This window comes from Hemiscyllium ocellatum, unplaced genomic scaffold (genome assembly GCF_020745735.1).
Source record: "Hemiscyllium ocellatum isolate sHemOce1 unplaced genomic scaffold, sHemOce1.pat.X.cur. scaffold_2779_pat_ctg1, whole genome shotgun sequence".
Classification (NCBI taxonomy): domain Eukaryota; kingdom Metazoa; phylum Chordata; class Chondrichthyes; order Orectolobiformes; family Hemiscylliidae; genus Hemiscyllium; species Hemiscyllium ocellatum.
Window position 1 is genome coordinate 3,398 of NW_026868196.1, and position 26,357 is coordinate 29,754.

Below are 26,357 nucleotides of genomic sequence, written 5' to 3' on the forward strand. Positions count from 1 at the left end.
CCTCTCTCTGTCACCCTCCTCCCTCTCTCTGTCACCCTCCTCCCTCTCTCTGTCACTCCCCTCCCTCTCTCTGTCACTCCCCTCCCTCTCTCTGTCACTCCCTCCCTCTCTCTGTCACCCCCTCCCTCTCTCTGTCACTCCCTCCCTCTCTCTGTCACCCCTCCCTCTCTCTGTCACTCCCTCCCTCTCTCTGTCACTCCCTCCCTCTCTCTGTCACCCCCTCCCTCTCTCTGTCACCCCCTCCCTCTCTCTGTCACCCTCCTCCCTCTCTCTGTCACCCCCTCCCTCTCTCTGTCACCCCCTCCCTCTCTCTGTCACCCCCTCCCTCTCTCTGTCACCCCCTCCCTCTCTGCCAGTCTCAGTGCCTGTCCCTCCCAGAGTCGGTGGCGATCCCCACAGGCACCATTTGAGGACACACCGATGTGGCTGAGAGGTGCAGGGTCACCAGACCGCGAAGGGATAGCACAGGCCGTGATGGGCCGAATCCACATGGAGCGGAAGCTTGGGTGTGGCAGCTCGGAGGGGCTGTGCCCGCTGTGACTCACCGACTGGCGTGAAGCTGAAGAGTTCCGGAAGTTCTCGGCCATTGGGTAACCGTGTGGCAGCATCACGCAGCTCATCAAAGAACGGATAGGCACAGGCTTCGAGGGGAGACAGGCGCAGGGCCGGCGAGTACTCCAACAGGCGGCTGCACAGCGAGATGGCTTCAGGCGGAGTGCGGCCCTTAAACACCTGGCTCAGAGCACACACACACCGTCACCGCAACCCCCACACACACCTTCACCGCAACCCCCCCCCACACACACCGTCACCGCAACCCCACACACACACACACCGTCACCGCAACCCCACACACACACACACCGTCACCGCAACCCCCCCACACACACACCGTCACCGCAACCCCACACACACACCGTCACCGCAACCCCCCCCCACACACACACCGTCACCGCAACCCCACACACACACCGTCACCGCAACCCCACACACACCGTCATCGCAACCCCCCACACACACACCGTCACCGCAACCCCCACACACACACCGTCACCGCAACCACCCCACACACACCGTCACCGCAAACCCCACACACACACACCGTCACCGCAACCCCCACACACACCGTCACCGCAACCCCCCCCCACACACACCGTCACCGCAACCCCCACACACACCGTCACCGCAACCCCCCCCACACACACACCGTCATCGCAAACCCCCACACACACCGTCACCGCAACCCCACACACACACCGTCACCGCAACCCCCACACACACCGTCACCGCAACCCCACACACACACCGTCACCGCAACCCCCACACACACCGTCACCGCAACCCCCACACACACCTTCACCGCAACCCCACACACACACCGTCACCGCAACCCCCACACACACACACCGTCACCGCAACCCCCACACACACACCGTCACCGCAACCCCCACACACACACCGTCATCGCAACCCCCACACACACACCGTCACCGCAACCCCACACACACACACCGTCACCGCAACCCCACACACACACCGTCACCGCAACCCCACACACACACCGTCACCGCAACTCCACACACACCGTCACCGCAAACCCCCCACACCGTCACCGCAACCCCACACACACCGTCACCGCAATACACCCCACACCGTCACCGCAACTCCACACACACCGTCACCGCAAACCCCCACACCGTCACCGCAACCCCCCCACACACACCGTCACCGCAACCCCCCCACACACACCGTCACCGCAAACCCCCCACACCGTCACCGCAACCCCCCACACACACCGTCACCGCAACCCCACACACACACCGTCACCGCAACCCACACACACACCGTCACCGCAACCCCACACACACACCGTCACCGCAACCCCCCCACACACACCGTCACCGCAACCACACAGACACACCGTCACCGCAACCCCACACACACACCGTCACCGCAACCCCCCCACACACACCGTCACCGCAACCACACAGACACACCGTCACCGCAACCCCACACACACACCGTCACCGCAACCCCCCACACACACACCGTCACCGCAACCACACAGACACACCGTCACCGCAACCACACACACATCGTCACTGCAACCCCACACACACACCGTCACCGCAACTCCCCCACACACCGTCACCGCACCCCCCACACACCGTCACCGCAACCCCACACACACCGTCACCGCAACCCCACACACACACCGTCACCGCAACCCCCCCCACACACACACCGTCACCGCAACCCCACACACACCGTCACCGCAACCCCACACACACACCGTCACCGCAACTCCCCCACACACCGTCACCGCACCCCCCACACACCGTCACCGCAACCCCACACACACACCGTCACCGCAACCCCCACACACACCGTCATCGCAACCCCCCACACACACACCGTCACCGCAACCCCCACACACACACCGTCACCGCAACCCCCCCACACACACCGTCACCGCAAACCCCCACACACACACACCGTCACCGCAACCCCCACACACACCGTCACCGCAACCCCCCCCACACACACACCGTCACCGCAACCCCCACACACACCGTCACCGCAACCCCCCCCCACACACACACCGTCATCGCAAACCCCCACACACACCGTCACCGCAACCCCACACACACACCGTCACCGCAACCCCCACACACACCGTCACCGCAACCCCACACACACACCGTCACCGCAACCCCCACACACACCGTCACCGCAACCCCCACACACACCTTCACCGCAACCCCACACACACACCGTCACCGCAACCCCACACACACACCGTCACCGCAACCCCCACACACACACACCGTCACCGCAACCCCCACACACACACCGTCACCGCAACCCCCACACACACACCGTCATCGCAACCCCCACACACACACCGTCACCGCAACCCCACACACACACACCGTCACCGCAACCCCACACACACACCGTCACCGCAACCCCACACACACACCGTCACCGCAACTCCACACACACCGTCACCGCAAACCCCCCACACCGTCACCGCAACCCCACACACACCGTCACCGCAAGCCCCCCAAACCGTCACCGCAACTCCACACACACCGTCACCGCAAACCCCCACACCGTCACCGCAACCCCCCCACACACCGTCACCGCAACCCCCCACACACACCGTCACCGCAAACCCCCACACCGTCACCGCAACCCCCCACACACACCGTCACCGCAACCCCACACACACACCGTCACCGCAACCCCACACACACACCGTCACCGCAACCCCACACACACACCGTCACCGCAACCCCCCCCACACACACCGTCACCGCAACCACACAGACACACCGTCACCGCAACCCCACACACACACCGTCACCGCAACCCCCCCCACACACACCGTCACCGCAACCACACAGACACACCGTCACCGCAACCCCACACACACACCGTCACCGCAACCCCCCACACACACACCGTCACCGCAACCACACAGACACACCGTCACCGCAACCACACACACATCGTCACTGCAACCCCACACACACACCGTCACCGCAACTCCCCACACACCGTCACCGCACCCCCACACACCGTCACCGCAACCCCACACACACCGTCACCGCAACCCCACACACACCGTCACCGCAAACCCCACACACCGTCACCGCAACCCCCCCACACACACCGTCACCGCAACCCCCCACACACACCGTCACCGCAACCCCCCCACACACACCGTCACCGCAACCCCACACACACACACCGTCACCGCAACCCCACACACACACCGTCACCGCAACCCCCCCACACACCGTCACAGCAACTCCACACACACCGTCACCGCAACCCCTCACACACACCGTCACCGCAACCCCTCACACACACCGTCACCGCAACCCCTCACACACACCGTCACCGCAACCCCCCACACACACACCCCGTCACCGCAACCCCACACACACAGTCACCGCAACCACACACACACAGTCACCGCAACCACACACACACAGTCACCGCAACCACACACACATCATCACCGCAACCCCACACACACACCGTCACCGCAACCCCCCCACACACCGTCACCGCACCCCCCCACACACCGGCACCGCAACCTCCCACACACACCGGCACCGCAACCACACACACACACTGTCACCGCAACTCCACACACACACACACATCGGCACCGCAACCCCACACACACACACAGTCACCGCAACCCCCCATACACCGTCACCGCAACCCCCATACACCGTCACCGCAACCCCCCACACACCGTCACCGCAACCCCCCACACACCGTCACCGCAACCCCTCACACACCGTCACTGCAACCCCCCATACACCGTCACCGCAACTCCCCCACACACCGTCACCGCAACCCCCCCCACACACACACACTGTCACCGCAACTCCACACACACACCGTCACCGCAACCCCACGCACACACCGTCACCGCAACCCCACGCACACACCGTCACCGCAACCCCACGCACACACCGTCACCGCAACCCCACGCACACACCGTCACCGCAACCCCACGCACACACCGTCACCGCAACCCCACGCACACACCGTCACCGCAACCCCACGCACACACCGTCACCGCAACCCCACGCACACACCGTCACCGCAACCACACGCACACACCGTCACCGCAACCCCACACACATCGTCACCGCAACCCCACACACACACCGTCACCGCAACCCCCCCACACACCGTCACCGCAGCCCCACGCACACACCGGCACCGCAACCTCCCACACACACCGGCACCGCAACCACACACACACACCGGCACCGCAACCACACACACACCGTCACCGCAACCCCCCATACACCGTCACCGCAGCTCCACACACACCGTCACCGCAGCCCCACAACCACACAGTCACCGCAACCCCACACACACACAGTCACCGCAACCCCCCCACACCGTCACCGCAACCCCACACACACACCGTTACCGCAACCCCTCACACACACATCCCCGCAACCCCACACACACACATCCCCGCAACCCCACACACACCGTCACCGCAACCCGTCACACACACACCGTCACCGCAACCACACACACACACACCGTCACCGCAACCACACACACACACCGTCACCGCAACTCCACACACACACACACCGTCACCGCAACTCCACACACACACACACCGTCACCGCAACTCCACACACACACACACACACAGTCACCGCAACTCCACACACACACACACACACCCCGTCACCGCAACTCCACGCACACACCGTCACCGCAACCCCACGCACACACCGTCACCGCAACCCCACGCACACACCGTCACCGCAACCCCACGCACACACCGTCACCGCAACCCCACGCACACACACCGTCACCGCAACCACACACACATCGTCACCGCAACCCCACGCACACACACACACCGTCACCGCAACTCCACACACACACACCCCGTCACCGCAACTCCACACACACACACACACCGTCACCGCAACTCCACACACACACACACCCCGTCACCGCAACTCCACGCACACACCGTCACCGCAACCCCACGCACACACCGTCACCGCAACCCCACGCACACACCGTCACCGCAACCCCACGCACACACACCGTCACCGCAACCACACACACATCGTCACCGCAACCCCACGCACACACACACACCGTCACCGCAACTCCACACACACACCCCGTCACCGCAACCCCCACACACACACACACACCGTCACCGCAACCCCCACACACACACACCGTCACCGCAACTCCACACACACACACACACACCGTCACCGCAACTCCACACACACACACACCGTCACCGCAACTCCACACACACACACACACACCGTCACCGCAACTCCACACACACACACACCGTCACCGCAACTCCACACACACACACACACCCCATCACCGCAACTCCACGCACACACCGTCACCGCAACCCCACGCACACACCGTCACCGCAACCCCACACACATCGTCACCGCAACCACACACACACACACCGTCACCGCAACTCCACACACACCGTCACCGCAACCACACACACACACACACCGTCACCGCAACCACACACACACACACCGTCACCGCAACTCCACACACACACACACACACCGTCACCGCAACTCCACACACACACACACACCCCGTCACCGCAACTCCACACACACACACACACACCCCGTCACCGCAACTCCACACACACACACACACACCGTCACCGCAACTCCACACACACACACACACACCCCGTCACCGCAACTCCACACACACACCGTCACCGCAACCCCACGCACACACCGTCACCGCAACCCCACGCACACACACCGTCACCGCAACCCCACACACATCGTCACCGCAACCCCACGCACACACACACACCGTCACCGCAACCCCACACACACACACACCCCGTCACCGCAACTCCACACACACACACACACACACCCCGTCACCGCAACCCCACGCACACACCGTCACCGCAACCCCACGCACACACCGTCACCGCAACCCCACGCACACACCGTCACCGCAACCCCACGCACACACCGTCACCGCAACCCCACGCACACACCGTCACCGCAACCCCACGCACACACACCGTCACCGCAACCACACACACATCCCGTCACCGCAACCCACACACACACACACCCCATCACCGCAACTCCACACACACACACACACACCGTCACCGCAACTCCACACACACACACACACCCCGTCACCGCAACCCCACGCACACCCCGTCACCGCAACCCCACGCACACACCGTCACCGCAACCCCACGCACACACCGTCACCGCAACCCCACGCACACACCGTCACCGCAACCCCACGCACACACCGTCACCGCAACCCCACGCACACACCGTCACCGCAACCCCACGCACACACCGTCACCGCAACCCCACGCACACACCGTCACCGCAACCCCACGCACACACCGTCACCGCAACCCCACGCACACACCGTCACCGCAACCCCACGCACACACCGTCACCGCAACCCCACGCACACACCGTCACCGCAACCCCACGCACACACCGTCACCGCAACCCCACGCACACACCGTCACCGCAACCCCACGCACACACCGTCACCGCAACCCCACGCACACACCGTCACCGCAACCCCACGCACACACCGTCACCGCAACCCCACACACACCGTCACCGCAACCCCCCCACACACCGTCACCGCAACCCCCCCACACACCGTCACCGCAACCCCCCCTCACACCGGCACCGCAGCCCCACGCACACACCGGCACCGCAACCTCCCACACACACCAGCACCGCAACCTCCCACACACACCAGCACCGCAACCACACACACACCGGCACCGCAACCACACACACACCGGCACCGCAACCACACACACACAGTCACCGCAACCCCCCCATACACCGTCACCGCAGCTCCACACACACCGTCACCGCAGCCCCACAACCACACCGTCACCGCAACTCCACACACACAGTCACCGCAACCCCACACACACAGTCACCGCAACCACACAGTCACCGCAACCACACAGTCACCGCAACCACACAGTCACCGCAACCCCCCCACACCGTCACCGCAACCCCTCACACACACATCCCCGCAACCCCACACACACACACCGTCACCGCAACCCCTCACACACACACCGACACTGCAACCCCACACACACACACCGTCACCGCAACCCCACAGTCACCGCAACCCCCCCACCGTCACCGCAACCCCACACACACACCGTTACCGCAACCCCTCACACACACACCGTCACCACAACCCCACACACACACCGTCACCGCAACCACACAGTCGCCGCAACCCCCCCACCGTCACCGCAACCCCACACACACACCGTCACCACAACCCCACACACACACATCGTACCGCAACCCCCCACACACAATCGTACCGCAACCACACACACACCCCGTCACCGCAACCACACACACACACACCGTCACCGCAACCACACACACACCGTCACCGCAACCACACACACACCGTCACCGCAACCACACACACACACCGTCACCGCAACCACACCCACACACCGTCACCGCAACCCCACACACACACACCGTCACCGCAACCCCCCACACACACACCGTCACCGCAAGCCCACACACACCGTCACCGCAACCCCACACACACACCGTCACCGCAACCCCACACACACACCGTCACCGCAACCCCACACACACACCGTCACTGCAACCCCACACACATGCACTGTCACCGCAAACCCACACTATGCACCGTCACCGCACCTCCACGCACACCGTCACCGCAACTCCACACACACCGTCACCGCAACCCCCCACACACACCCCGTCACCGCAGCCCCCCACACACACCCGTCACCGCAACCCCACACACACACCCGTCACCGCAACCCCACACACACACCCGTCACCGCAACCCCACACACACACCCGTCACCGCAACCCCACACACACACCCGTCACCGCAACCCCACACACACACCCGTCACCGCAACTCCACACACACACCCGTCACCGCAACTCCACACACACAGTCACCGCAACCACACACACACAAGATCACCGCAACCCCACACACGCACCGTCACCGCAACCCCACACACGCACAGTCACCACAACCACACACACTGTAACCGCAACCGCACACACACACACACACACACACACACGTCACCGCAACCCCACGCACCGTCACCGCAACCCCGCGCACACACCGTCACAGCAACTCCACACACACATCCCGTCACCGCAACCCCACGCGCACACCCTCACCGCAACCCCACACACACCGTCACCGCAACCACACACACACCGTAACCGCAACCACACACACACCGTAACCGCAACCACACACACACACACACCGTAACCGCAACCACACACACACACCGTAACCGCAACCACACACACACACCGTAACCGCAACCACCCACACACACCGTAACCGCAACCACCCACACACACACACCGTAACCGCAACCACACACACACACACACCGTAACCGCAACCACACACACACACCGTAACCGCAACCACACACACACACCGTAACCGCAACCACACACACACACCGTAACCACAACCACACACACACACCGTAACCACAACCACACACACACACCGTAACCACAACCACACACACACACCGTAACCACAACACACACACCGTCACCACAACCACACACACCGTCACCGCAACCTCCCCCACACACCGTCACCGCAACCCCACACACACACCGTCACCGCAACCTCCCCCACACACCGTCACCGCAACCTCCCCCACACACCGTCACCGCAACCCTGCACACACACCGTCACCGCAACCCCCCCCCACACCGTCACCGCAACCCACCACCACACACACCCACACCGTCACCGCAACCCCACACACCGTCACCGCAACCACACAGTCACCGCAACCCCCCACACACCGTCACCGCAACCCCCCACACACCGTCACCGCAACCCTGCACACACACACACCGTCACCGCAACCCCCCCACACCGTCACCGCAACCCACCACCACACACACCCACACCGCAACCTCCCCCACACACCGTCACCGCAACCCTGCACACACACCGTCACCGCAACCCCCCCCACACCGTCACCGCAACCCACCACCACACACACCCACACCGTCACCGCAACCCCACACACCGTCACCGCAACCACACAGTCACCGCAACCCCCCACACACCGTCACCGCAACCCCACACACACGCCATCACCGCAACCCACACACACCGTCACCGCAACCCTGCACACACACACACCGTCACCGCAACCCCCCCACACCGTCACCGCAACCCACCACCACACACACCCACACCGTCACCGCAACCCCACACACCGTCACCGCAACCTCCCCCACACACCGTCACCGCAACCCCACACACACACCGTCACCGCAACCCCCCCCACACACCGTCACCGCAACCTCCCCCACACACCGTCACCGCAACCCTGCACACACACCGTCACCGCAACCCCCCCCACACCGTCACCGCAACCCACCACCACACACACCCACACCGTCACCGCAACCCCACACACCGTCACCGCAACCACACAGTCACCGCAACCCCCCACACACCGTCACCGCAACCCCACACACACGCCATCACCGCAACCCACACACACCGTCACCGCAACCCTGCACACACACACACCGTCACCGCAACCCCCCCACACCGTCACCGCAACCCACCACCACACACACCCACACCGTCACCGCAACCCCACACACCATCACCGCAACCCCACACACCGTCACCGCAACCCCACACACCGTCACCGCAACCCCACACACACCGTCACCGCAAACCCACGTGGGGAACGGGCTTATTGTACGGAATGCAGGGAGGGGGCGTGTTGTACGGGACACGAGGAGGGGGCGTGTTGTACAGGACGCGGGGAGGGGGCGTGTTGTACGGGACGCTGGGGAGGGGGGCGTGTTGTACGGGACACGGGGAGGGGGGCGTGTTGTACGGGACGCGGGGAGGGGGGGTGTTGTACGGGACGCGGGGAGGGGGGCGTGTTGTACGGGACACGGGGAGGGGGGCGTGTTGTACGGGACGCTGGGGGGCGTGTTGTACGGGACGCGGGGAGGGGGGCGTGTTGTACGGGACACGGGGAGGGGGGCGTGTTGTACGGGACACGGGGAGGGGGGCGTGTTGTATGGGACACGGGGAGGGGGGCGTGTTGTACGGGACGCGGGGAGGGGGGCGTGTTGTACGGGACGCGGGGAGGGGGGGTGTTGTACGGGACGCGGGGAGGGGGGCGTGTTGTACGGGACACGGGGAGGGGGGCGTGTTGTACGGGACACAGGGAGGGGGCGTGTTGTACGGGACGCGGGGAGGGGGGCGTGTTGTACGGGACACGGGGAGGGGGGCGTGTTGTACGGGACACAGGGAGGGGGGCGTGTTGTACGGGACACGGGGGGGGCGTGTTGCACGGGACGCGGGGAGGGGGCGTGTTGCACGGGACGCGGGGAGGGGGGCGTGTTGTAGGGGACACGGGGAGGGGGGCGTGTTGTACGGGACACGGGGAGGGGGGCGTGTTGTAGGGGACACGGGGAGGGGGGGGGGTGTTGTACGGGACACGGGGGGGGCGTGTTGTACGGGACGGGTTGAGTTGGTGAGGTTAGAGGGGCTTGGTGGAAGTCTCCCGCTCCCACCCTGCAGTGGGAAGAGTGCTGTCTGTCCCTGAATCTCCCATCCCAGCGAGCCGGACACTACGCAGCGACACACCCACACACACACACACACACTGACCTTTGACCAGGGATGGGCCTTTATCTGTGGGAATTTGAACTCGGTGTAGTTGGGATTCATTTCCCGGATTTGTTCCCGCGTGGGTGTTCCTAGGACCTGCCAGGGAATATCGACACGGGTCAACGCCAGGAGACCGGGTGGTATCACTCAGTGAGGGGATGGGAGGGGCGTGCAGGGACCAGGAAAAGGTGGGTGGATTACTCATGAAGTGAAAGGTGGTACATGGTCCCTTTAAGAGATTGGGTTTTGTCCGTGTGGGAGTTTGGAAGCATTGTACAGGGAGCCCCGAACCAAGGCAAGGGAATTACAGTTCGCAGGATCGAGTCGTGTTTTTACTCAGAAAACAGTTTAAATGCAGCCAATCAATTTACAAAAAGCCATTTGGAGACCAATTAAATTCAAATCTGATGGCGCTAATCAATCCCCCGATAAGAATTTGACGTGTTATCAGGAGTATATAACAAAGGGGTCACCAGACAGGGGTGGTCGCACTCACTGTCAGCTGAACAGAGCACAAGCCCACCATCTGAGGGAAATATAAAACACTGGGGTCTCTCAAGAAATCCCCACACTCTCCCAAAACTAACAGGGCCCCATCCATTTGTGAAGAAACATGGACACGTTTAGATGATGTTTTATAACGACGGAGTCAGGGATTCGGAAAACCGCCCGATAACACCACCCGGGGAACAGGAGGGCAGTACTGCAGAGGGCTCATCCTGGCTCAACTCACAGAGAGAGATCTCGTTCACTTTTATAGCTCTTATTATTTGGGAACCTGTGTTACTGAAACAGTAAACCAACAGGATTTCTTTTGAGAAGGTTTGTCGCTCAGGTTGAGGTTTTGGATGTAGGTTTGCTCGCTGAGCTGGAAGGTTCATTTCCAGACGTTTCGTCACCATACTTAGGTAACATCTTCAGCGGGGCCCCCACTGCTTCACCCAGAGGCCCACTGCAGATGTTACCTAGTAGGGTGACGAAACGTCTGGAAATGGACCTTCCAGCTCACTGAGCTAACCCATATGCAGAACCAACAGAATTTAGTTCCGTTCGGGAGGAACTGGTCAGTTTGTTCTAGGAGTTGTGTTAATTTTGTCACTGCCGGAGTTGGATAGATGAACTGTTCAGGACAGAGTGAGTGAAGGGGAGGTGGGAGGGGGAGAGGGGTGGTGGTGAGGGGTTGGGTATCCCACTCCTCACACTGATTCAGCTTACAAGGCGAGGTGCCCCCTTCTCTGCACTTCCGTTTTCATTATCGGAGGCCTCTGTTCCGGATGAAGGGCTTTTGCCCGAAACGTCGGATTCTCCTGCTCCTCGGATGCTGCCTGAACTGCCGCGCTTTTCCAGCACCTCTCCACTCCACCTCTACTTTGTCACCAGAGAAAGCAGGGGGAAGAGAGGGAGAGTGCGAGTGAGGGTGTCCGCCGGGAGGACAGACAGAGGGGAAGGGTGAGACAGCACAAGGGGGAGGTGGAGAGAGAGAGAGAGAGAGCAAGTGAGTGAGAGAGTGGACAGAGAAGAGATGGTTAAAAGGGGGGGAGAAGGGGGAGACAGAGAGAGAGAGACAGACAGACAGACAGACAGAGAGACAGAGAGAGAGAGAGAGAGAAAGAGAGAGAGAGAGACAGACAGAGAGAGAGAGAGAGGCACAGTGAGAGAGAGAGACAGACACAGAGAGAGAGAGAGAGAGACACACACACAGAGAGACACAGAGCGACAGAGAGAGCGACAGAGAGAGCGGGGGCAAGAGAGAGAGGGGGCAAGAGAGAGGGGGCAAGAGAGAGAGGGGGCAAGAGAGAGAGGGGGCAAGAGAGAGAGGGGGCAAGAGAGAGAGGGAGCAAGAGAGAGAGGGGGCAAGAGAGAGAGGGAGCAAGAGAGAGAGGGAGCAAGAGAGAGAGGGGGCGAGGGGGGGAGAGAGAGGGGGGGAAGAGAGAGAGAGGGGGGAAGAGAGAGAGAGAGGGGGGAAGAGAGAGAGAGCGAGGGGGGAAGAGAGAGAGAGAGGGGGGAAGAGAGAGGGGGAGAGGGGGGAGATGGATCCTGACCCTCAGCCCAGGGTCTGGATTGTGTAAACAATTGCCACTGACCTTAATGATCTCGACGAGCTGATCGACCCCACTATCGCCAGGGAAAATGGGCTGTCCCAGGAGCAGCTCGGCAAGGACACAGCCTGCTGACCAGATATCTACAACAGACAGACAGCAGCTCAACACTCCGGACAGGGGACAGGGGACAGGGGACAGGGGGCCCATCTCTCAACACACCAGGAAACCCTCCCAAGGTACGGCCCAGGACTGAGAACAGCAATCACACCCTCCCAGGGACAGGGACAGCATGGGGCTAGATACAGAGGAAAGCTCCCTCTACACTGTCCCTCCATCAAACCCTCCCAGGGACAGGGACAGCACAGGGTGAGATACAGAGTAAAGCTCCCTCTGCACTGTCCCCCCAGCAAAGATAAGTGGGAAAAACGGAGGACTGGGAAGCTTTTAAAGAACAATAGAGGATTACTAAGAAGGAAATACGCAGAGAAAAAATTAGAAGGTAAACTGGCCAAAAATATAAAGGAGGATGGTAAAAGCTTTTCTAGGTATGTGCAAAGCAAAAAAATGGTTCGGACTAAAATTGGGCCCTTGAAGACAGAAACAGGGGAATATATTACGGGGAACAAAGAAATGGCAGAAGAATTGAATTGCTACTTCAGATCTGTGTTCACTGGGGAAGACACAAGCAATCTCCCTGAGGTATCAGTGGCTGAAGGACCTGAACTGAAGGGAATCTGTATTTGCCAGGAATTGGTGTTGGAGAGACTGTTAGGTCTGAAGGCTGATAAGTCCCTGGGGCCTGATGGTCTACATCCCAGGGTACTGAAGGAGGTGGCTCGGGAAATCATGGATGCGTTGGTGATTATTTTCCAGACTTCGATAGATTCGGGGTCGGTTCCTGAGGATTGGAGGGTGGCTAATGTTATACCACTTTTTAAGAAAGGTGGGAGAGAGAAAGCAGGAACTTATAGACCAGTTAGTCTGACCTCAGTGGTGGGAAAGATGCTGGAGTCTATTATAAAGGATGAAATTACGACACATCTGGATAGTAGGAACAGGATAGGACAGAGTCAGCATGGATTTATGAAGGGAAAATCATGCTTGACTAATCTTCTGGAATTTTTTGAGGATGTAACTCTGAAGATGGACGAGGGAAATCCAGTAGATGTAGTGTACCTGGACTTTCAGAAAGCTTTTGATAAAGTCCCACACAGGAGGTTAGTGAGTAAACTTAGGGCACATGGTATTGGGGGCAAAGTACTAGATTGGATTGAAAGTTGGTTGGCTGACAGGAAACAAAGGGTAGTGATAAACAGCTCCATTTCGGAATGGCAGGCAGTGACCAGTGGGGTACCGCAGGGATCAGTACTGGGACCGCAGCTTTTTACAATATATGTTAATGATATAGAAGATGGTATTAGGAATAACATTAGCAAATTTGCTGATGATACTAAGCTGGGTGGCAGGGTGAAATGTGATGAGGATGTTAGGAGATTACAGGGTGACCTGGACAAGTTAGGTGAGTGGGCAGATGCATGGCAGATGCAGTTTAATGTGGATAAATGTATGGTTATCCACTTTGGTGGCAAGAACAGGAAGGCAGATTACTACCTCAATGGAATTAATTTAGGTAAAGGGGCAGTACAGAGAGATCTGGGCGTTCTTGTACACCAGTCAGTGAAGGTAAGCATGCAGGTACAGCAGGTAGTGAAGAAGGCTAATAGCATGCTGGCCTTCATAACAAGAGGGATTGAGTGTAGAAGCAAAGAGGTGCTTCTGCAGCTGTACAGGGCCCTGGTGAGACCACACCTGGAGTACTGTGTGCAGTTCTGGTCTCTAAATTTGAGGAAAGACATTCTGGCTATTGAGGGAGTGCAGCGTAGGTTCACGAGGTCAATTCCTGGAATGGCAGGATTACCTTACACTGAAAGACTGGAGCGACTGGGCTTGTATACCCTTGTGTTTAGAAGACTGAGAGGGGATCTGATTGAGACATATAAGATTATGAAAGGATTGGACACTCTGGCAGCAGGAAACATGTTCCCGCTGATGGGTGAGTGCCGAACCAGAGGACACAGCTTAAAAATACGGGGTAGACCATTTAGGACAGAGATGAGGAGAAACGTCTTCACCCAGAGAGTGGGGGCTGTGTGGAATGCTCTGCCCCAGAGGGCAGTGGAGGCCCAGTCTCTGGATTCATTTAAGAAAGAGTTGGATAGAGCTCTCAAAGATAGTGGAATCAAGGGTTATGGAGATAAGGCAGGAAGCGGATACTGATTAGGAATGATCAGCCATGATTATATTGGATGGCAGTGCAGGCTCGAAGGGCTGAATGGCCTACTCCTGCACCGATTGTCTATTGACAGGGACAGCACGGGGTTAGATACAGAGTAAAGCTCCCTCTACACTGTCTCCCCCCATCAAACACTCCCAGGACAGGGACAGCATGGGGTTAGATACAGAGTAAAGCTCCCTCTACACTGTCCCCATCAAACACTCCCAGGGACAGGGACAGCACAGGGTTAGATACAGAGTAAAGCTCCCTCTACACTGTCCCCCCATCCCAGGACAGGGACAGCACGGGGTTAGATACAGAGTAAAGCTCCCTCTACACTGTCCCCCCCATCAAACACTCCCAGGGACAGGGACAGCACGGGGTTAGATACAGAGTAAAGCTCCCTCTACACTGTCTCCCCATCGAACCACCCCAGGCCAGGGCTAGTACAGAATAGGCCTTAGTTATACGAGAAGTACTCAGAGTGAACGTAAGTTATGAGCATCAATCTCTGTGTGTACAGACTCGCTTACCTATAAATATGGAAGGGGGTGTGGAACAGAGAAATCATTGGGTCATGTGGAAGGGGTAAGGGCCCGTAGCTGAGTTAGAAACAAGTGCGTCAATGGGGCACAGTGTGAAAATGAGCAGAAGACCAGAAGGGATAGGAGCAGGAAGCCATTCAGCCCATTAAGCCTGCCGACAGAATGACATTGTGGCTGCTCTGATCCTCTCAACTCCACTCTCCTGCCTTTCTCCAATTCTCTTCTTAATTAAAACTCCGTCTCTCTCTCAACGGGTCCTCATGAGGCAGCCTCCACAAACCTCCACAATGAGGCATGGCACAGACCCACTCCCCTCAGAGCAGGGGAGTGTTCCTCCTGACCTCTGTTGGAAACCGGCAAGCCCCCTTGTTGGGAGATGCCACCCTCCAGTCTGAGCCTCTCCCACACGAGGGGAAACTACCGCCCCCACATCTCGCCTGGCAACTTCCAGAAGGATATTCCAATCAAGGTCACCTCTCAGTCCAACAAACCCAGGCCCAATTAAATCAATCTGGATTGGCCAGGTTGGCAGTGACATCAAAGGTCATAGGTTACTGAAGGATTTCCGGAAGATCACATTTGATCCCCTTCAGTGTGGAAACAGGCCCTTCGGCCCAACAAGTCCACACCCACCCGCCGAAGAGGAACCCACCCAGACCCATCCTCCCCACTGTATATTTACCCAACCAATGCACCTAACATATGGGCAATTTAGCACGGCCAATCCACTCTGACCTGCATATCTTTTGGAAACCCACACAGACATAGGAGACAAACAATCTTTGATTTAAACTAGTAACCCTCTCTCACTAGTATCTTTATATACAAGAGGAAGGGCACCACATCGACTGGGACAACACATCCATCCTAGGACAAGCCAAACAGAGACACGCACGAGAATTCCTAGAAGCATGGCATTCCAACTGGAACTCTATCAACAAACACATCGAGTTAGACCCCATCTACCACCCCCTGAGAAAAAGGAACAGGAAGTGACTTCACCACAGGAACTGACATCACCAACCCAAAGAAACCCAAACATATAAACAGAAAGCAGGAATCGTGTACACTGCTTCGCCTGAGGCCCACTGAAGATGTTACCCAGCAGGGTGACGAAACGTCTGGAAATGAACCTTCCAGCTCAGTGAGCAAACCTACATCCAAAACCTCAACCTGAGCTACAAATCTTCTCAAAACTCACTAAGACCATAATTCTATTAGTTTTAAAATAGTATGGGAAAAGGGTAGACCGGATCTAAAAGCTGAAGTTCTAAAGTTGAGGAAGGCTAATGTTGACGGTATGAGGGAAGAACTTTCGAAAGCTGATCGGGGGCAGATGTTCGCAGGTAAAGGGACGGCTGGAAAATGGGAAGCCTCCAGGAATGAGATAACGAGAATCCAGAGAAAGTATATTCCTGTCAGGGTGAAAGGGAAGGCTGGTAGTCATGGGGAATGCTGGATGACTAAAGAAATTGAGGGTTTGTTTGAGAAATAGAAGGAAGCATATGTCAGGTATAGACAGGATAGATCGAGTGAATCCTTAGAAGAGTATTAAGGCAGTAGCAGTATACTTCAGAGGGAAATCAGGAGGGCAAAACGAGGACATGAGATAGCTTTGGCAAATAGAATTAAGGAGAATCCAAAGGGTTTTTATAAATACTGTTCACCGAGCTGGGAATTTGTGTTGCAGACATTTCGTCCCCTGTCTAGGTGACATCCTCAGTGCTTGGGAGCCTCCTGTGAAGCGCTTCTGTGATCTTTCCTCCGGCATTTATAGTGGTTTGTCTCTGCCACTTCCAGTTGTCAGTTCCAGCTGTCCGCTGCAGTGGTCAGTACATTGGGTCCAGGTCGATGTGTTTGTTGATAGAATCTGTGGATGAGTGCCATGCCTCTAGGAATTCCCTGACTGTTCTCTGTTTGGCCTGCCCTATAATAGTAGTGTATTCCCAGTCGAATTCATGTTGTTTGACATCTGCGTGTGTGGCTACTAAGGATAGCTGGTCGTGTCGTTTCGTGGCTAGTTGGTGTTCATGGATGCGGGTTGGTAGCTGTCTTCCTGTTTGTCCTATGTAGTGTTTTGTGCAGTCCTTGCATGGGATTTTGTACACTACATTGGTTTTGCTCATGCTGGGTATCGGGTCCTTTGTCCTGGTGAGTTGTTGTCTGAGAGTGGCTGTTGGTTTGTGTGCTGTTGAGTCCTAGTGGTCGCAGCAGTCTGGCTGTCAGTTCAGAAATGCTCCTGATGTATGGGAGTGTGGCTAGTCCTTTGGGTTGTGGCATGTCCTCATTCCGTTGTCTTTCCCTCAGACCTCTGTTGATGAAATTGCGTGGGTATCCGTTTTTGGTGAATAACTTGTATAGGTGTTCTTCTTCCTCTTTTTGCAGTTCAGGTGTGCTGCAGTGTGTTGTGGCCCTTTTGAACAGTGTCTTGAGGTGGTTGCTTTCATAGTTCAGGACTTGGTCTGTGTGTGTGGCTTTTCTGGTATACCTTCGTGCTGAATTCTCCGTTCGGTGTTCTCTGTACCATCACGTCTAGGGATGGGAGCTGGTTGTCCTTTTCTTCCTCTCTCGTGGATCGGATTCCTGTGAGTGTGGCATTGATGATCCAGTGTGTGTGTTCGACTGGGACAACACCACTATTATAGGAGAAAGTGAGGACTGCAGATGCTGGAGATCAGAGCTGAAAAATGTGTTGCTGGAAAAGCGCAGCAGGTCAGGCAGCATCAAAGGAGCAGGAGAATCGACATTTCGGGCATAAGCCCTTCATCAGGAATGAGGAGGGTGTGCCAAGCGGGCTAAGATAGTCCCTCCTCCCTACCTTTTATCTTAGCCCGCTTGGCACACCCTCCTCATTCCTGATGAAGGGCTTATGCCCGAAATGTCGATTCTCCTGCTCCTTTGATGCTGCCTGACCTGCTGCGCTTTTCCAGCAACACATTTTTCAGCTATTATAGGACAAGCCAAACAGAGAACAGCCAGGGAATTCCTGGAGGCATGGCACTCATCCACAGATTCTATCAATAAACACATCGACCTGGACCCAATATACCGGGCACTGCAGCGGACAGCTGGAACTGACAACCGGAAGCGACAGACAAACCACTATAAATGCCGGAGGAAACATCACAGAAGCGCTTCACAGGAGACTCCCAAGCACTGAGGATGTCACCTAGACAGGGGACGAAACGTCTGCAACACAAATTCCCAGCTCGGCGAACAGAACCACAACAAAGAGCACCCGAGCTACAAATCTTCGCACAAACTTTGAACTAAACGAGTATTTTGCAGCAGTGTTTACTGTGGAACAGGATGTGAAAGATATAGAATGTAGGGAAATCGATGGTGACACCTTGCAACATGTCCGGGTTACAGAGGAGGAAGTGCTGGATGTCTTGAAATGGTTAAAGATGGATAAATCCCCAGGACCTGATCAGGTGTATCCGAGAACTCTGTGGGAAGCTAGGGAAGTGATTGCTGGGCCTCTTACTGAGATATTTGTATCATCGATAGTCACAGGTGAAGTGCCAGAAGACTGGAGGTTGGCTAACGTTGTGCCCCTGTTTCAGAAGGGTGGTAAGGACAAGCCAGGGAACTATAGACCAGTGAGCCTGACCTCGGTGGTGGGCAAGTTGTTGGAGGGAATCCTGAGGGACAGGATGTACATGTATTTGGAAAGGCAAGGACTGATTCGGGATAGTCAACATGGCGTTGTGCATGGGAAATCATGTCTCACAAACTTGATTGAGTTTTTTTGAAGAAGTAACAAAGAAGATTGAAGAGGGCAGAACAGTAGATGTGATCTATATGGACTTCAGTAAGGCGTTCGACAAGGTTCCCCATGGATTAGCAAGGTTAGATCTCATGGAATACAGGGAGAACTAGCCATTTGGATACAGAACTGGCTCAAAGGTAGAAGACAGAGGGTGGTGGTAGAGGGTTGTTTTTCAGACTGGAGGCCTGTGACCAGTGGAGTGCCACAAGGATCGGTGCTGGGCCCTCTACTTTTGTCGTATACATAAATTATTTGGATGTGAACATAAGAGGATACAATTAGTAAGTTTGCAGATGACCCCAAAATTGGAGGTGTAGTGGACAGCGAAGAGGGTTACCTCAGATTACAACAGGATCTGGACCAGATGGGCCAATGGGCTGAGAAGTGGCAGGTGGAGTTTAATTCAGATAAATGCGAGGAGCTGCATTTTGGGAAAGCAAATCTTAGCAGGACTTATACACTTAATGATAAGGTCCTAGGGAGTGTTGCTGAACAAAGAGATCTTGGAGTGCAGGTTCATAGCTCCTTGAAAGTGGAGTTGCACGTAGATAGGATAATGAAGGCGGCGTTTGGTATGCTTTCCTTTATTGGTCAGAGTATTGAGTACAGGAGTTGGGAGGTCATGTTGCGGCTGTACAGGGCATTGGTTAGGCCACTGTTGGAATATTGCGAGCAATTCTGGTCTCCTTCCTATCGGAAAGATGTTGTGAAACTTGAAAGGGTTCAGAAAAGATTTACAAGGATGTTGCCAGGGTTGGAGGATTTGAGCTACAGGGAGAGGCTGAACAGGCTGGGGCTGTTTTCCCTGGAGCATCGGAGGCTGAGGGGTGACCTTACAGAGGTTTATAAAATCATGAGGGGCATGGATAGGATAAATAGACAAAGTCTTTTCCCTGGGGTGGGGGAGTCCAGAACTAGAGGGCATAGGTTTAGGGTGAGAGGGAAAAGATATAAAAGAGACCTAAGGGGCAGCGTTTTCACACAGAGGGTGGTACGTGTATGGAATGAGCTGCCAGAGGAAGTGGTGGAGGTTGGTACAATTGCAACATTTTAGAGGCATTTGGATGGGTATATGAATAGGAAGGGTTTGGAGGGAGATGGGCCAGATGCTGGCAAATGGGACGGGATTACTTCAAGATATCCGGTCAGCATAAATGAGTTGGACCGAAGGGTCTGTTTCCGTGCTGTACGTCTCCAGGTCACTCAGCGCTGATTTAGTATAAGCTTTGACTGTCCAGGCTTGGTGGGGCAAAGGGTGTTTCTCTCAATCAGCAGTTCCCTGAAACTGCAGCCACTAAGCTCGGAGCTTCCCACCCCTTCTGCCCAGGTCGAGCTGGAGAATATCACAAAACAAACTGTACATCACAACCCAAACCTTCAGCACAACTTCTCCAGTTCACAAAAGCACCACTCAAGCCTGTGCCTCACTCAGAATGCATTCCCTTCTAACCGCCTGGGTGAAGCAGAACGATCCTATAAAACTGGCAAATCCACTTCTCGCTGTGGCTGTAAATAAGGGAGAGCTGCCCCTTTAAGGAGAGCTGGTCAGGTGACCCAGAGGGGCTCCAGTCTTGGTGTGAGCTTTGTTAATGAAGCCTCTCTGTTCAGATTTACCGTGGTGTCTAATGCCCCTGAAGAAGGGTTTATGCCCGAAACGTCGAATCTCCTCTTCCTTGGATGCTGCCTGACCTGCTGCGCTTTTCCAGCAACACATTTTCAGCTCTAATGCCCAATTCCAAAGGACACCCTAATGCAATATTTATCCTACTCCACGTATTCCTTTGAGTTTTCCCAAGTGATGCTTCGTCTTTTCCATTGAAGAACTTTGCCCTAATTAATGTGAACGGGCCTCTAGTCAGAACCTCCGTTGAGAGTTCTCATGTTTGCTTTTCTCAGCTCTGCTCGGGGGCTGTGACCTGAGAACCGACCTCTGGACCGTGAGCAGCAGCTTGTGTTAAAAGCCAAACAAATGAGCTGTTTGAGAGGCCAGACCTTGGGATGTTAATTACAGGTCAGTCCTGGATCACAAGGTTCGACAGACCCTTTGACACCAGAGGACAGCAAAGTGTTGGCCATGAATGAAGACTGGGCCCAGCACATCCGACGTCCCAGCAGATGTTGGATGGTAACTGGGGACTCGGACAGGTTTGGGTGATGTGTTCTGGCAGGAAGAAAGGCTTATGCCCGAAACGTCGAATTTCCTGCTCCTCGGATGCTGCCTGACCTGCCGCGCTTTTCCAGCAACACATTTTCAGCTCTGACCTCCAGCATCTGCAGACCTCACTTTCTCCTCCTTATTGGCTTTCGAGACAGGTCTCAATGAGATTTCTTTGTTCTGAACAAACTCTCTTATTAATAAATTTGGTTGAAGCTACAAACTGGTGCCGAGAGTGGATTATTTGCACATTCTGGGATTGGTTCTTCCAAAGAAGTCTGACTGGGAACCGCTGGAGTCAATGTTGAGGGTGGTTGAAGGTTTCGGAGTTACTGCGGCGTTGTAGTTTGGTTTGGCTCGGTGTTGACTCAGTCCAACGACATGACCACAACGGAACTCAAATGGACGAACCCCCCAGTGGGTTTCGTACGTGGAACTGCTGTGAACAAACGGTGAGGAGCGTGATCCTTCACTTCAGTCCCCTGGGCCTCGGTGATGGTGTGTCCGAAGCAGATGGAGGCCTCTCTGCAGCTCCTTGCGCTCGACAACGGTCAGTGAATTCCCAGAAAGCCCGAGAACCCCTGACCAAACATCTCTCTCAACTGGGCGGCGGCGAGGAGGAAGAGCAAACTGTGTGAACGTGTCTCTCCGAGGACCCGAGCTGTGACTGTCAGTAAAGGGATGACCGCTGGGGAATCAGATTGTCAGGTGGATAACTGCGATGGGACAGTGGTGACCAGATTTCGGGAATGGTCCTCCACCACAACACTGGGAGGGGTAGCGGATTCTCTGGTGAGTTCCAGTTTAATAACATCCTTCCTACAACAAGGTAGACAAAACTGGACACAATACTCCGTGTGTCGCCTATCCAATGTCCTGTATAAGTGCTACAGAACGTCCCAGCTTCGATACTCACTGCCTGAACTGATGAAGGCCAGTGTGCCAAAAGCTGCCTTCACTGCCCTGTCCAACTGGGACTCCACTTTCAGAGAACTGTGCACCTGAACTCCAAGGTCCTCCTGTTCCGCTACACACCTTAAGGCCCGACCGTTCACCATCAAACTCTTGCCTGGATTGGACTTTCCGAAATTTACTCCATGTCTAAATGCAGTCCTCGTACCTTAGATACCTCTGACTTCCAGCTCTCTGAGGTAGACAGGCAGGAGGCTGGGGGAACACAGCAAGGCAGGCAGCTTCAGGGGGAACACAGCAAGGCAGGCAGCTTCAGGAGGGACAGGCAGGAGGCTGGAGGAACACAGCAAGGCAGGCAGCTTCAGGAGGGACAGGCAGGAGGCTGGAGGAACACAGCAAGGCAGGCAGCTTCAGGAGGGACAGGCAGGAGGCTGGGGGAACACAGCAAGGCAGGCAGCTTCAGGAGGGACAGGCAGGAGGCTGGAGGAACACAGCAAGGCAGGCAGCTTCAGGAGGGACAGGCAGGAGGCTGGGGGAACACAGCAAGGCAGGCAGCTTCAGGAGGGACAGGCAGGAGGCTGCAGGTAAAGGTGGCGGGTACAGGGTGGCAAGGTGGGGATGGGTGAAGACAGGGAGCGGGTACCACCTGGTTGGTGAACGGGAGGAATGGAGCCGGTAGGTGGCAGGGAGCAGTGGAAGGGGAGGGGGGAGGGTCTGGGGAGGGAGTTGGGGAAGGGGAGGGAGGGAATTTGAAATTGGAGAACTCAATCTGAACCGCTAATGTTCCTGCCAAGTCCATCAGCTGAGCCGGAGTTTGGCGGGCTGCTCAGAGCAACGCCAGAGATCGGGAACACCCCCCGTGACTGTTTGTGGAGTTAAACACAACCCAGGAGCCAGCGTTGCCCCTCACCATCACCACCCCCAAAGCCGGATTTCAATCCAATCTCACCCTCAGTGGGCGCGGTGGAAGCCCAAGTCTGCCATCGGGCCTGCAGGGTTACAGACACACTGGCACTACCTCCACCAGAGCCCTGGGCCAAGGGCGATGAAAGCATGAGGGCCACAGAGGTGGGCACTGACCAAGGGGAGGGGGGAGGTCTAAACTACGGGGCACAGGTTAAAGGTCAGCAGACCAGGACATGGTGAGGGGGTGGGGATAACGTCTCTCTCCTGGCTCGTGGGTGGACTGAACTGCCCAAGGAAGTGGGGGCTGCAGGAAGGACATTTGGATCAGTTCCGGAACGGGACGGGTTGAGAAGGATTTGGACCATGTGCAGGGCAGGTGGGACGAGTTTATTTGGGGATAAGGTTTGGCATAGACCGGTTGGCCCAAAGGGTGCGTTTCCGTGCTGCAGATCGCGATCCCTTTCTAACAGGTCCCAATATTACCCACATCTCTCATCGTTAACACGCCTCCAGTTGGAAAAACCATGAGGTACCGTTGGGATATAACTCCACTCGGTGAAACTTCAACCCACAGAGAGACCCTGCCCATCTCTCGCTCACTGACAGTGAAACCCGCAGAAACGTGGGAACGCAGGCAAACCCCCATCCGCAGGATGGAGTGACACGGAACACACAAAAAACAAAGCTAAAGGCTCCAACTCTCAAACAGAAACAGTGCTGGCAACATCCTTGCAGAGAGAGCAGGGGGAACGGGTCGGTGCAGATTCTGGGGAGTGGGCGGACTCCCTGCATGGGGCAGAGATCGCTCTCTCACTCGGTCTCTGCAATGGACTCTCTCTCTCTGGACTGGGCAGCGGGCTCTCTCTCTCTCTCTGGATTGGGCAGTGGGCTCTCTCTCTCTCTCTGGATTGGGCAGTGAGTTCTCTCTCTCTCTGGACTGGGCAGTGGGCTCTCTCTCTCTCTGGACTGGGCAGTGGGCTCTCTCTCTCCCCGGATTGGACAGTGGACTCTCTCTCTCTAACTGGGCAGTGAGTTCTCTCTCTCTCTCTGGACTGGGCAGTGGGCGCTCTCTCTCTCTCTCTCTCAACTGAGCAGTGGGCTCTCTCTCTCTGGACTGGGCAGTGGACTCTCTCTCTCTCTGGACTGGGCAGTGAGTTCTCTCTCTCTCTCTCGCTCTCTGGACTGGGCAGTAGGTGCTCTCTCTCTCTCTCTCTCTCTCTCTCTGGACTGGGCAGTGGGCTCTCTCTCTCTCTCTCTCTCTCTCTCTCAACTGAGCAGTGGGCTCTCTCTCTCTGGACTGGGCAGTGGGTTCTCTCTCTCTCTTGACTGGGCAGCGAGTTCTCTCTCTCTCTCTCTGAACTGGGCAGTGGGCTCTCTCTCTCTGGACTGGGCAGTGGGCTCTCTCTCTCTGGACTGGGCAGTGGGCTCTCTCTCTCTGGACTGGGCAGTGGGCTCTCTCTCTCTCTCTCTCTCTCTCTCTCTGGACTGGGCAGCGGGCTCTCTCTCTCTCTCTGGACTGGGCAGTGGGCTCTCTCTCTGGACATGGGCAGCGGGCTCTCTCTTTCTCTGGACTGGGCGGTGGGCTCTCTCTCTCTCTCTCTGGACTGGGCAGTGGGCTCTCTCTCTCTCTCTCTGGACTGGGCAGTGGGCTCTCTCTCTCCGGACTGGGCAGTGGGCTCTCTCTATCTCTCTCTCTCTGGACTGGGCAGCGGGCTCTCTCTCTCTCTCTCTCTGGACTGGGCAGTGGGCTCTCTCTCTCTCTCTGGACTGGGCAGTGGGCTCTCTCTCTCTCTCTGGACTGGGCAGTGGGCTCTCTCTTTCTCTGGACTGGGCGGTGGGCTCTCTCTCTCTGGACTGGGCGGTGGGCTCTCTCTCTCTCTCTCTCTCTGGACTGGGCAGTGGGCTCTCTCTCTCTCTCTCTGGACTGGGCAGTGGGCTCTCTCTCTCTCTCCGGACTGGGCAGTGGGCTCTCTCTATCTCTCTCTCTCTCTGGACTGGGCAGCGGGCTCTCTCTCTGGACTGGGCAGTGGGCTCTCTCTCTCTCTCTGGACTGGGCGGTGGGCTCTCTCTCTCTCTCTGGACTGGGCAGTGGGCTCTCTCTCTCTCTCTCTGGACTGGGCAGTGGGCTCTCTCTCTCTCTCCGGACTGGGCAGTGGGCTCTCTATCTCTCTCTCTCTCTGGACTGGGCAGCGGGCTCTCTCTCTCTCTCTCTGGACTGGGCAGTGGGCTCTCTCTCTCTCTCTGGACTGGGCAGTGGGCTCTCTCTCTCTCTGGACTGGGCAGTGGGCTCTCTCTCTCTCTCTGGACTGGGCAGTGGGCTCTCTCTCTCTCTCTGGACTGGGCAGTGGGCTCTCTCTCTCTCTCTGGACTGGGCAGTGGGCTCTCTCTCTCTCTCTGGACTGGGCAGTGGGCTCTCTCTCTCTCTCCCTGGACTGGGCAGTGGGCTCTCTCTCTCTGG

The 26,357-nt window shown here is 57.0% G+C and overlaps 1 protein-coding gene across 1 annotated transcript in view; it reads right to left on the reverse strand.

The window, feature by feature from the left end:
* Window positions 1-545: 545 nt before the first annotated feature.
* Window positions 546-26,357, reverse strand: part of LOC132812491 (glycogen synthase kinase-3 beta-like) — a gene marked incomplete at its 3' end in the record, with an annotated part of 59,988 nt that continues 34,176 nt past the window's right edge. Inside the window, exons 7-9 of the mRNA XM_060822955.1 lie at window positions 13,377-13,474; window positions 11,293-11,388; window positions 546-732 (exon numbers count right to left, since the gene is read on the reverse strand). Coding sequence (XP_060678938.1) covers window positions 546-732; window positions 11,293-11,388; window positions 13,377-13,474 — 381 coding nt within the window. The remainder of the gene's footprint in view (window positions 733-11,292; window positions 11,389-13,376; window positions 13,475-26,357) is intronic.